The sequence below is a fragment of the Eschrichtius robustus genome, chromosome 8, assembly GCF_028021215.1.
Source record: "Eschrichtius robustus isolate mEscRob2 chromosome 8, mEscRob2.pri, whole genome shotgun sequence".
Taxonomy (NCBI): Eukaryota; Metazoa; Chordata; class Mammalia; order Artiodactyla; family Eschrichtiidae; genus Eschrichtius; species Eschrichtius robustus.
Window position 1 is genome coordinate 25,895,196 of NC_090831.1, and position 14,381 is coordinate 25,909,576.

Consider the following 14,381-nt stretch of genomic DNA (forward strand, 5'->3'; position numbering starts at 1 on the left):
TCAGCCCTGAAAGCTCTGCTGACCTCCACATTCATTGATCACTATCACCTCTCCTTCTGATCCTCAGAAAGATCTCAAACTTGTCCCCAAATATTATTTTTCTGAATGACACTTCTAGGAGTAATGGATCAGGTCAAAGACAAGTTATCTGTGATTCCTCCTTTTTTTCCTCAAATCTAATCTATCAGCTTGTCCACTTAACTCTAGCTTCAAAATATAACTCCAAACTTACTTACTACTTAAAATTGCACGTCCAAATTACCATTACTTCTTGTCTACACTCCTGCAAAAGCTGTCTCACTTGTCTCTCTGCTTCTACTCTTGCCCTTTAACAACTTTTTCTCCAAAAAGCAGTCTTCTTAAAACCGTAAATCAAATCTTTTCGTGCCCTTCTTGAAATTTCTCAGAACAAAATCCAAATTTCTTATGAAGGCCTACAAAGCCTTAGGTGGTCTGCGGCCTGGCTGCCTCTCCATCTTCATCCTATATTCCTCCCCCTCCCCTCACCACTCACACTGCTCCGATAACACTAACTAACTAACTTTCTCTGCAACAGGTCAAGGTATTACTATCTCGGGACCTTTGCACTTCCCCTTCTCTTTGTTCAAATACCTTTCCATTTAGGTAGGTTAAGCAGGTAAAAAAACAGGGTGCTGAGTTACATATGAACTTGAGATAAAAAGTTATATCTTAGTATAAATGCATCTTAAATATCTCATGCATAGAAGAATGGCCTGATACATAGTAGGTGTACTGTAAGTACTTGATAAATGAGTAGTGTGTACTCAAATAAAGCACTGCATATATTGATTGGTTAGAAACACTGTAAACGTAAAATACTAACTTAAAGGCTTAATTGTCATTTCACCAGGAGAGCTCCCCAGTTCTAGTTAAGTAAAGTATTAATTTGATGGAATGGAAAATTAGCACACATACAAGACCCATTGATGTATTAACGTAAAATACATCCTTATGTTCTAGAAATGTTATGGAAAGAAAAATATTCTCTCTGGCTCTGCTTCCATTGTTTTTATATTTCTAGTGTTGTTTTTTTTTTTTTTTTTTTTTTGGGGGGCGGTTCATTTCCTCTGTGTGATGATGAGATATGTCTGTTTCAGTCTGGGAGGTGGTAGTTCAGATAACTTATTTGGAGTCCCTGAAGTCTGCACGTAGATTCACACTGAAAAATCTGTCCCTTCAGTTTCCTGATCATGTTTTCTCATGTGTTTTGCATGGGCAACCACATCTACCAAGACTTGTAATTATTATATGGAAGTAAATTATGAGATACATTCTAAAAACATTCTAAATCACAAATGCATAGATGTGGGAGAAACCTCAGCATTTTTTTCTATCTTAAAGAAAGAGACCAAAATCCCACTAACAAACACCATGACCAGAAAAATCACTCTGATTTTTAAAGAAAGATTATTGTAGTAGATAATAATAACAGATTGGTAGCTGGTTTCAGCTTAAAATAGTAAAGGGATACAGTGTCAACATTATATACATATGTTTTAAAATGAGTAATTTAAAAATTTAATTTTAAAATTAAATAATTTTAAATGAGTAATTTTAAAATATGAGTAATTTTATTTGATTTCCTTCTAGGGATCTCTTTCAAAATACTCTTAGTAACGATATCAATTAAGAATCCCTCATTCTTTTTTTCTTTCCCATTACTACTTAAAAGAAAAAGATGTCTAAACCATAGTTATATTCATGATTTCGCCCCAAAGCTTACTTTTTAAAACCAGGTATACTAGTGAGTAAAATCCTCTTCATTTTTCTCTTAGACAAGTATTACTAAACCCTTACTCTCCCTTTCTTTCCCCAACCAGAACCTGGGGTGACTAATTGCAAACAGTAAGAGTTCAAATCACTGGTAAAAACATCCACCAAAGGATAGCTAACTTTTGAATTTAGATAGGTCTATACTTACGTCACCCACAGCAGCTTCAAAGAAAATGCATATTTAAAATTATTTAGGCAGGTAGATACTACATGTAACTCTTTTAATCAGAATAAGATCCCTAACAAATAGTTTCCTACAGAGAACCTTAACACACTTACCACATTAATTCATGAGGTGGCTTCAATGTATGTATGTGTATACATACCTATACACACATTTATTCTGCATATTCATTTTTCATGTACCCAGTAACGTGCATTTATCAATTATGGTTGCATAAGATAATGAACTTCCTCAATAGTACATGTTATTGGCTTGCTTTACTTTCTTCTTTGATAAACTTTAGCTTTATTTTTCTTTGCCACTTAAATCTTCAAAACCATTATTTTATTATCCCAGAACAAATTTAGTTTTTTCTGACACTCCCTCTGCTTCTCCACTTTCCCCTCCTCTGATGGGCTCACTGCATTTATAGTAATGGCCACATCTCCATCTAGTGGTTTCCTAACCAATGAATACCTGGACAGCAATGAAGAAAGAATACAACAAAAGTGGTCTAGTTACAACAATCAATCATGATTCCAGACCATCAAAAAAGAAACTGCAAAACTGTAAATGGAGCCCTGAATGTAAACTCAGGCCCTAAAATATCTATTCAGTTGTACTGAGTGTGTAATTCAGAAATTTGTCAAAGAGTAACAAATAATGATAATCTTGGCCTAGATAATGTAAGTTATACTAAAGCACTTCACTAAGAATATCAATATCTAAAAAATCTAAAAACGCTGTTTAAACCATATCTGTTTGTTTAGAAAGGAAAAGAAAAATTACATAATGAGCTTTGAAGGTACTGAATAATGCTTAATAAAATTGAAACAGATCATTAATTTTATGTTAGCATCTTCTGAAACAAAATTGATGACCAACTCTAATAATTGTCCTTAGGGTATTTCTCTGAAGTAAAAAGTAAGACAGCGTGAAGCATATATAATTTTTTTTTTCTCCACACTGACTTAATCTTTATACAAAACCTTATGAGAAGTTACTGATTTTTAAATAAATATAGGAAACTGATATGCTCTCTTCAGGATTAGAAACTTCTGTAACATTTGAAAGCTGCTATTCTCAAAACAACATTCCTACTGGCATTTTAATAACCTGGTTTCAGGACATTTATTATAGGGGATTTAGGGATATGGATGACTTTTAAAAATTTCAAGCCAAACGCAAAAACAAAGAAAAATTAGAGAAAGTGACTGACCATCCACCCCACATGAAAACTTGCAGTAAAATGAAGATAGATAGGAGCTGACATCAGGGTACAGGCACGACTCGTTGTGCATATAAGTTGATCCTATTAATAACGGGCAAAGTAGCAAGTACAGGAAAAGGAAGGAAAACACAGAAGACATACAAGATGAGCTTTCATGCAATTTGCTGGCAGTTAGTTAGCAGTTTATGTGAGCCTCGATCCAGAGCAGATTCACAGTGACCATTGCAAATAAGCATTACCAAAATATTCCACTGCCAAAAAAACACAAGACATTATTAGCACATTAAGCTACTGAGCAAAAGTTGTACTTTCACACACAATCCACTGTATAATTTATAGCAACTTGAGTATTAGAAATTTTTGTCTTGGTAAAATCTTCATTGTGCTTTGATCAAAGAGATAGTTACCTATGGTGAAAATATTGGGGGTAATGGTTTTTATATAATCTTTCAAGTGCATCTGAATAAATTTAATCTCAGTCTTTGGTGACAAATAATTGATGAGGGAAGTTTCCCTAATGTTTGATACTACCCTTGGGCCCACAAACAGCACTCTTTGGGGAATGATTTGACGTGGCCAAAGCTCCTGAAGGTATATAGTAGACAGAACAACAGAAGTCCTCATATCTGGGTTTCATTTAAGGCTCACTGTAAAATGAAAAAAAACCAAGTAGCTGCAACTTTGAATCACTTTTCCCCTCAGAGAGGAATGATCAATAATAGTCCTTACAGAGATAACCGGGATTTATTGGCTAAAACATTTTGCTTTTTTAGCCTTATTCCCCATCACTGATTTTATTTCTTCTTTGCTCCACTTTGTATTATCTACTTGCATATTATGCATCTATGGAAATGCCTTATTCTTTTTTTGGAACAAATGCGGCTATGTGTATTTGAGTAAATAAGTACATACTAGGTAAATCTGTTCTATATAAACAACCACCTCTAGAAATGCACATTCATCAGTAAATGATCTGACATGTTTTTAGAATAAACAGTTCCCAAGATGATAACGCTTTATGTTTGCAAGCCACTTTATGCAAAGACAGACACATGACAGATTGGAGAACTGAGAAACATAATTTTTAAAATTTTAGTTCTTTCTTTATAAGTGGTGAGAAATTTTTATATGGGCTTTATGCTTGAGAATAAAGCTTCTTAAAAATTAAAATAATTTGAAAAGCATAAAGCTGCTTCTATACACAGTAAGTCCAAATAGTGTTTATGAGAGGAAGACAGCTGACCTATAGGAAAAGTAGTAGTCATCTTAAATAACATACATTAAATATGCTTTGTAAAATTATACCAACTTTTACTTAACCCTGTGTTATTGACCTGGCCTAGCTTCAAACAATATAAAAAGTAATACAATTAAGAGAAATAATACAAACCTAATAGGTGGCAGAATTAGAAACCATGTAAAGTACAATTACAAAATAAGGGGACGACAGTGATTTAACAGGCTTTTAAATACACTGAATGAAGAATAAACACAAAAAAATGTTATAATAAAAATAACTGTTATATCTTCAGGATTGGAATATAAATGAAGGTGGGCAACTCATATACCATTAGTAACGTTTACTGTCAGTTACTGGTCATTAGAAAGTTTTAAAATCATCAGATTTGTGATCTTGGAGTATTAGTAAATTGGTCGGCATTGTGTTTGAAAGTACAATTTCTGTGGAAAGGACAGAAGAGGCAACTGTTAAGCTTATGCTAACCACGAAAAATACTGAAATAAAAAATCTATATACCAGCAAGTATGTCATGTTAATGAGAAACACTATGGTTACGGTTAAGACATTACACTGGAGTTAAAACTACAATTTGTCTCCTTAAATTATTGTGACCACTGAGTTATATATTTTAATATAGCAAATGTTTGGTCTTATTTACCAAGGCATTGTTATCAAAGCAGACATCAGGTCCTTTTCGGTATCTGGGTTGCTTCACCATATCACAAGGATCTGGACCATCAGCTAAAGAAACTTGTTAAGGAATACGAAGTTACTTTTTTTTTTTTTACACAATTAAAAAAAAAATACAAAGCAACACACTTATTTCTCAAAGCAAGCCAGAGAAACCAATGCCATCATTCTGGTCCCACACAACCAGTTCAAGTACCATGGGATTTAAAGTACTGAACTGCCACAAATTTTCTCCTGTCAGTCTAGGGCCTGTGTGAAGAGATCAACGCTTTACACAGCATGGTCGCTGGCACAGAGGAAGTACTCAGTAAATATTTGTACAACACAAGTGGATGAAATGTGCAAATGACGTAGCATATAAGACAGGGTCATACACGTAAGACCATAAGGGAGGGCCTGGGTGCCTCCTATTTAGCAAGACAGAAACAGAAACTAATTCCTAGTACTAAACATCAGTTCCAAACATAGGTGAGGGCTACTTTTTTCTCCCAGAAACAGCAAAAACTAGAGGCAGTCTACCGAACCTCTGCCTGCAGTGCTAAAATAGTCATTTAGCATATTTACTACCCGAAGTCGTTTTAGCATTACTGCCATGGCAGTTCTAGCATACAACAGGATTTACCTTCTTTTTTTAAGGGCTGAATAATATTCCATTGTAGGTATAGACCACATTCAACTCCCATTTTCGATGACTGGCTGTTGACAGCTTTCAAGCCACAACAATCCCTTTTCCCTTCTGCCCCACACCTGGGCGAGCTGACAGGGAAGACTGAGTGTCCTCTCCTTTGGCGCTGCCTGGAAGTTCGGGCCAACAAGCCCCAGGCAGCACTGGCAAAAGCCCAGCACGGTCCCCAACCACCATAAAACCCCGAGCCAGGTACTTCTCCCCGCTCTCTCTAGCCATTTTCAGGGCTACTCGGGAACCTGCGCTGCTCTCTCCACCAAGACTCACTGTGCCAGTATGAAGCCTTTCACATCCTCTTGGAGCATGTGTGGCATCATCAGTCTTGACATCCAAATGAAATTTTGTGTGGAGGGTCCATTCTGCCTCTGTGAGGTGATCTCAGCGCTCTGTGGTATTTTTCTCTTTCTTTCTGGGCACGAACAACGTGACGAGGTTAAAACTGCACAGCTTTAAGACGGTTCTCCATTCCAAACCTCTCCAATGTCAAAGGATACAAGTCTGCTCTGCTTGTATGAGCAATCGCGTGTCACAGGGACAAGTCCCTTTGCTCTCAACCATTATGAATATTAAGTTGGTGTTCATAAGTTTTTCTACGTGGAAGATTCTGTAAAATAAATATTTTTAAAGATCAGAAAGAAACATTATCATCTGAGAAAAGAATAGATTTCAAAGATTTTTACATATTAAAATGAAAGAAAATAGGACCTTTTGAAACAAAGCATCACCTACACGAACAGTAACACTGAATGATTTTAGAAGAGAAAGATTACCATGTTTGATTAACATGGACGTGCTATCTCTCGCAAATGAATACTAAAAAAATTCCAACAGATGTTTTAAGTGTGACCTTTGTTTCTTAAGTGATAGTCCTCAATGCAAAATAAACACCATCTAGTTGTTTCATTTTACATATTTAGGGAATTGTGGTATCACTGAAAATGTGCCCAAGTTGCCTTATTTTACAGGTAAAGGAAAGTAGGAGCACAAAAATGGCTCAGCATTTGCCCAAGTCATGGCGGACTGAAGTCTGGATCCGTGCCGTTCAACAAACTTTCTGTGAAGATAGAAACGCCTTCCGCTTTAACCAGCATAGTAAACAATTGCCACATGAGGTTATTGGGCCCCTGAAATGGTGACTAGCGTGACTGAGGCGCAAAATTGTAATATTAATTAACTGCAACTGATGATTGAAATTGCCACCTGGGGCTGGTCACTACTGAATTGGGACAACACAGGTGTAGACAGAATTAATTATGGGCTCTGAATTCCATGCAGTGTTTTTTCCACATCTTAAGCTGCTTCTACCTTCCACAGTAAAAAAGTAGGTCTGTCATTAAAGAGTAATTTATTTTTCAAAGAATGGGATTTTCTTTTTTTAACCTATTGAAGTTGGGACACAGCATAAAGCAAATCAAATGTAAGCATGATTTAACTTAATATCTTATATTGATCTTTACAGTTTAACTTAGTCATTTTTTAGAGTATATACTGCTATTACTGAACATCAATCAATGAAAGCCCAAAGACTCTAAACTCTTTCTGATGTACCCGTTAAACATGCCACCGTTCTGTTTCCTGAAGGTGATGTCCTGATATGCTAATCTCGAAACAAGACGGTCTGCTTTTTTTCTGAGTACATGCCTTACTTCGCCCCTTTCCTCTCCCTCCTCCTAGGATATACAGGTTTCATAAAGTAAGTCATAAAATCATACTGACCATGTCTATTAAAAATTTGTGCTAGTTTCAGTTAACCCCTTCCTGAAAATATATATATTTTTAACTGTTATAAACTTCTTTTCCAAATCGCCTAGCAACTAACTATTCCAGCCCTGTCACCTGCTCAGATTACCTCACCTCCTCATCTTTCCTCTTCTCTCTGTTAACATTTCTTCTAGAATAAGCTGTCCTCAGCTACGGAAAACAAAGTGTCCCAACTCTGTGCCTTTCTGCTCTGTTCTCAGGGATCCTGTGACATGGATTATCCCTTTCCTTTCAAAACTTCAAATATCTCCCACCTTGCCTTTCTCTCTCTCATTACAACAAAATTAAATCTCTCCATCTCTTCCAAAATTTTTTCAAGGTGTTTTATGGGCGGTGATGACTAACATTAACCTTGATTTTAGGAAATGATATGTTCTCCTAGTTCTTTCAGTTTCAACTCAAAGATACATTCAATTCTAAGTTTAAGTGAAGACTACAAGTAAAACTTACTAGCCAAGAATATTTTTGTTAACCTGTTTAGTAAATATAATTAATTCTAATCTTATCAGAGAATATAATCTCTGAAACTATCTCTACATTAGAAAAATTTTAATATGGATTCTTCTAGACAAAATATAATACAATCAAATTCCTCTATGTTCTGCCTAAAAGTGGATATAATTTTTTTGATCATGTAATTATTACAGTTGAAGGGATTACAACTTATCATCAGAGTTAGAATTTTAAAAACCTTCAGAGAAACTGAAGAGCTCTGATACTTTCAACTTAAAGCAGTCATTCAGATCTCTCACACTCAAAAGACAATCTCTGTTATTTTCTGTGACGATTATACAAGTGAATACAATTTCTTAGTCAAACAGGACTAGTCCAGAAATGAAGAAACAAATTATTACCTGGAACAGTTTCCACAGTCTAATACACCGCTGAATGATTTACTATCGTTATCGAAGAAATACTGGGTTTGTTCGGTAATGCAGCTCTGCTTTGACAGAGAGGCTGTGAAGTCGTCATCTTCCATCTCAACTGTGGGGAAAATAAAGACCATCACCATGAGGGGACACTTCAGTCCGTCTCCCAGAGCCTTCATATCTCACAGAGCAAAACAAATGTATGAGGGCAGGCACCTCAACTGGCTTGTTTACTCCGTGTGGCATAGTGGCAGCCCTTAAAGATGCCCAATAACTTATCAATAGAATAAATGAATTTGAGTACATTTGAGTTTGAATACAGCTGCAAAACAGAGGCCAATATGACCTAGGAATGTTTCTAAGGCACTAGGAAAGTTCTGACAAAAAGATTTCAACCTACAAAAGTGTCAAATGGACGATCTCTCTCTCTCTCTCTCACACACACACGCACTTTCTGAGTTTTGAACTCGGAGCATCCAAAAAGAAAATGTTAATTATTATGACAGTATCTGAGCATTTACATACCTGCCTCAAGAAGTCGTGGAAAGGTCAAACTCAAGAGAAACTGCTGTAGAATAGACCTGAATTTTAAATATGAAAAAGTATTGATATTTTCCTTCATAAATTAACAAAGACCAGAGTATTTTTGCATGTACACAAACCCGTTTCTTTTTCATCTTTTTGGAAAAAGTTGAGAATTTGCTAATAGAAAGTTGAGGAGCATTTTTATATAAGTATTTCTTAAATTATGCAAGACACTGTCAATTCCCTTCTGTAAAAGAAGTCATGAAGTCAGATGTGTTCAGGACCCAGTGAGGGACACATACGTGTGAAGACACCTAATACAAAATCAGAGCGGGGAGAAGTGATAACTCTAAGAGGGAGAATGTCATTATTCTGGTGCGTAGTTTTCACACTCAAGATTTTCTCCTTATTTAGGTTATTAAAGCTCTGTGGTAGGAAAAAAAAAAAAAACCCCAAAACAAAAATGACTTTGTACCATGGGTTTACGAACTATTTACTTTACACTATAGAATATATTTGTAAATACATAATGTGGCATTCATGAAATACAATATACATATTATATATAGGGCATATGGCACGTTTCAGTTTTACAATAAATGACAATTGAGCCAAATATTAGTAAAAACTCATCTGGAACTGAGTTTAGTTAAAACAAAAGTTGGGTGGCGGGGAGGTTGAGGAGGGGGAAGGTTCTGGCCAGAAAATAGCATAAAGACAATCAAGTATTTCAGGATGACTATGAGCTTCAGAAAACCTATGTAAATTCATATACAAATGTCACTGTCAGAACAGAAAGCACCCTTTTTCACAATTTTTTTTTAGAAAAAATTGGATTTTTAATCTAACATCTTTGCTATTTTAATAAAATGGCATAATCATTTAATTTTCACTGGGAAAGCCTCAACATCAAGTGAACATTATAGATTAATCTACATGGAATAAAACTTAGACAATACAGTAGGGTAATGATACAAAAGAGAGAGAGAGGGAGGGAGGGAGGGAGGAAGGGAGAGAATGGACCCAGACACAACAGGAGGATTAGTTACTAGACTGATCAGACCCAAAGAATGACAAATTTGATCTTCCAGACTTTCCACAGTGCCTCAATAAGCAGTTTAAATGTCTGCTTTTCATAGGTGGCAGGATGTAGGTAAGAGGGGAAGGAGGGAGGAAGGGTAGAATCAGTGAAAAGAAAGAATTAGATCCATTTCAGGAACATGATGCTTCTAAAATGATGCCAGCCTTTGTAAGAAAAGTGAAGAGGTAGAAAGATAAGTCATCATGTCATGAATTTGATGGATGAAGACATTGAACTTGGATAATGAAGGCAATAAATAGTAACTTTTTATAGATCAGTATGCCTAAAATGTAAGGATTGAGTATACTATAAACAAAAAATACAAAGGAAAAGAGTTTCAACAGATCCATGGATAAAAGAAGCCCCTGACAAGGCCGAAGTGTGCATGAGCATAAAACTGTTTTCATATAAAAAGCTGAATAACTGTAACGGTTTTACAGTGATCATTAAGAAAAAATACTTTTATGAATATTACCAATATGTGCTGTAGGAAATGAAAACACTAGTTCCCATAATAATTATCTACATATCCATCTTTCCATCACATTCTTTACTATTTCACAACACTTTCCTCTCATTACCAATAAAACTACAATTTTGACTTACCAGGCAGCAGCAGTGGCCCACCAGCCAATGTGTAATATGTCTGCTATTGATGGCTGTAAGGTAGAATAAAAAAGTATTGCATTAATCTACACTGAGTGTCCCTCTGAGAGAGTGGAAGGGTGACTTGCACGTTACTGACCACGGACGCTGAGCGATGCCCTGCTCCTTGTTTCGGTGCAGCTCCAGGCTCACACACGGACTGATAATCATAAGATTTATTATAAGCATAAACTGATATATTAACCAGGTGTCTCATCAAGCTTGGATCAATCTCTCCAAAAAATCTTCCAATCTGGTACAGAAAAAAATAAGAACGTTTCAAATGTAAGCCAAATATTACCACCTGAACCAGTACAAACAAAAGAAATGATACAAAGAAACAGAACTAAAACTACTGAGGAGCTTGAAAACAAAAGCAAGTAATAAACCAGTATATGACACTCTGAAAGAACTCCAGTGAGATTAGGTATTCTCATTTCTGAATGGCTCCCTGTGCTACTTGGAAGGAACGGACAGTTTACTAAGCCTTAAGTCACAATCCAATAAGAGAAATGGTGAAACTAGAAAAAGAAACTTGTAGGGATTGTGCTGAACTGGGGTGAGTCCCATCTATAGGGACAACCTCTAGCTCACCAATTCCAACCCATAAACATTGTCATTTAGGAAAACTGTCCAGTATTGAGAGATCTTCTGTGTTTGTTTGTTTTGTAAAGAAAAGCCAGATATACAGATTCAGAAATGAAATTAGTTGGCACTTAATTCTACTTTGTTTAAAATCCTGGGTAAAGCAAAGAGCCTAACTGTTGCCAATTTTCAAATTTCAGGTTAGAATTTTCATCTGTTTCAAACCAGCTATGTATTAGGACTGGCATTATCAACTGATTAATATGTGAAAATTTTCTAAATTTCTGAGAGATCAAAAATAAAACGTTCATATCACGTTAACATCTTTTAGCTCTGTGTTTTAATGGTAACCGTACCAGAAAGTAAACTCAACTAACAGATATAAGGAAAACTAGTTTTAGGATGCATTTCTTAATGGTTTATATTACATTAAGCACTTCAATTATCAATTTTTATAGTGGTGTGAAGGAGTTTTGTAATGTTGATCAGGGAAACACACTTTGGAAACCCTACTCCTTGCCACTTTAGGTACATACCTGGTTAGTGTAATCATCATGATTTGCCATCAAAAGAAACCCACCATCATCTAGAATCACACAATCCATTACCTACCAAAACAAAAATAACAGTTAATACACTTTAGGAAGGTTAGGTTACATAATCATTACTCCATCATATAGATGATTATAACAATAAAAATAGGAGAAAAACTTAGATAACTGTATCTTCTCTTGAATATATATGCTCAGGAGATTCTGATGAAATAAATTAAGGGCATGCATATAGATTGCTATCAAACCATCAGGGCTTGAAATGCCACCACAATCCATCCAGTTAAAATTGTCAACTCAGGGACTTCCCTGGTGGTGCAGTGGTTAAGAATCGCCCGCCAATGCAGGGGAAAACGGGTTTGAGCCCTGGTCCGGGAAGATCCCACACGCCACGGAGCAACTAAGCCAGTGCGCCACAACTACTGAGTCCACGCGCCGCAACTACTGAAGCCCGCGCACCTAGAGCCCATGCTCCGCAACAAGAGAAGCCACTGCACCACAACGAAGAGTAGCCCCTGCTTGCTACAACTAAAGAAAGCCCACGTGCAGCAACGAAGACCCAATGCAGACCAAAAAAAAAAAAAAAAAAAAAGTCAACTCAGTCCGAACGAAAACGTAAGAACAAATCAGAAATAATCTTTTTGCCACCCCACTGTCATCTAAATGAACCAGGAAACTGGATAAACCAAAACATTTAATCATGTATAATTATTATTTTAAACACATAAACTTAAGATTTTGACAAGAAAGACATTAAGGAAAATCCATTTGGGGCACTATTCATCACAGAATTAAAAATAAAAAGCAGCAGCATGAGCTTATTTATAACTATTTTATATTAAAAATATATGGATAATTTGAGATGTAAAAGCAGGAAGCAAGACAAAAAAAAAATGCCTCTGACAGAGGAAAAATAGTCATATATCCTAAAGTATTCCCATCCCGTTTAAATTATGTTTAAATGCATGAATCAATTTAATAATTTTTATTGTATAAAATCACAATTAAAAACATTGTTTTCAGATTTGGGGATGTAATGCATTCTGTTTTTCTAATATGGAAGGAGCTTGCTAAAACCTTTGCTCTAAAAACAGCTAATACATAGTCTAGGTAAAATGGATGTTACAAAAATAATTAAAATTACTGGCTTATGATTTCACAAGACTAGGAGTGATAAAACGATATGACACCCCTGCTTCCTTTGGAAATATATAGACATACATAAGAGGACTGAAAGAAAATAGTGGAATTCATCATTCTTATTCATTATACGAATAATTTATCTAGTATCATTCTTACAGCATCTTCAGCTTGGAACAAAGCAACTTGACATTTGCTTTTTCAACTTCTCAAACAGAAATGGAAGTAATAGAAGACAATGTAAAATCCAATCCCGGCAAGTAAAACTATGTAATACCAAGGTTTAGTTAAAAAAACTTTCTCACCACTATAAACACAGTGTGAAAAATTCACATAAAGTGCAAAAGATGAGGGAAGATTGCACTGATAATCAATAAATATGCTTCAGTTAGAAACTCTGGTCAGAAACTAATTTGTATTTATATGTACAAAAGAATCTAACACAACTGAGACTGAAGCGAATACAATCTATATTGATATGGCTTTTTAATGAATATTTTAAAATGCTTCTAACGTTTAAGGTTAGGAATTAAAAGCATATAATTCAAATTCTTATCTATGAATTAGTTCACCATTCCATACAATATTTTTTTAGCATTTGACTAAACCTTCCCGCAACTTTCTTTATCATTAGAGTCTTAGAAAGGGTAACACAAAAAAATTGTACTTAAAAATTCCATTTTAAAGAGTTTTCTTACATCACTGTTTCTTTTACAGTCACAAACTGGACCAGCACACTGAAAGACAGAAATACAGTTATCACCTCATATTATCTTTCTAATTGGATTTTAATTATATCATTTTAATTATTACCATATTGTAATTAGAAATTTTATAATAATTTAGTTAGTATAAAAGATTAAACGATAGTCTAGTCAATAGCTTTATCTTTACAAATTAGAAAATATCAGCCAAAAATATTTAAACTAGCATTTTAAATTATAATATTGAAATATTTTTCTTTTATTATATATTAGTTGACTAAACAAAAAAATCTTTGAAAAAATGGGAATTCATAATTCTGCTTCAATGTAGTAGCAACGAAAATTTATTTTGTCACTGTATAAGACTTTATTTGCTTTCTAAGATCAGTAAATGTAGCATAAGAATGTTTTAAAAAGTTATCTTACCGGATCCCTGATTGATGTTTTGGTGAAATTCTCTATCCAGGAATTTACATCAATTTTAATTCCAACAACTGAAACAATCATGTAAAGAAAAACTGACACATATATTTAAAAAATGTAGCTATAATTCTCATTTATCTTTACTCTCACATTTAAAAATTCCTGAGCAGGCAAATGTAAGTTTCTTAAGATTAAAAAAAAAAAAATGTTTAATTGCAGATATACATTGAAAAGCTGATTCAAATTCATTTGAAAGGTGGCAAATTTAATTAGCTACAATATAATTTCTGGGGT

At 34.9% G+C, this 14,381-nt stretch overlaps 1 protein-coding gene across 3 annotated transcripts in view; it reads right to left on the reverse strand.

Moving 5' to 3' along the window:
* The window catches only part of CACNA2D1 (calcium voltage-gated channel auxiliary subunit alpha2delta 1), a 500,765-nt gene that overhangs the window by 14,534 nt on the left and 471,850 nt on the right, over positions 1-14,381 (reverse strand). For all 3 annotated transcript variants that reach the window (XM_068550454.1, XM_068550455.1, XM_068550456.1), the window contains 9 exons: positions 14,091-14,158; positions 13,659-13,697; positions 11,806-11,877; positions 10,785-10,937; positions 10,646-10,698; positions 8,959-9,014; positions 8,419-8,548; positions 6,298-6,407; positions 5,087-5,169 (listed from right to left, as the gene is read on the reverse strand). In XM_068550454.1, coding sequence (XP_068406555.1) covers positions 5,087-5,169; positions 6,298-6,407; positions 8,419-8,548; positions 8,959-9,014; positions 10,646-10,698; positions 10,785-10,937; positions 11,806-11,877; positions 13,659-13,697; positions 14,091-14,158 — 764 coding nt within the window. The remainder of the gene's footprint in view (positions 1-5,086; positions 5,170-6,297; positions 6,408-8,418; positions 8,549-8,958; positions 9,015-10,645; positions 10,699-10,784; positions 10,938-11,805; positions 11,878-13,658; positions 13,698-14,090; positions 14,159-14,381) is intronic.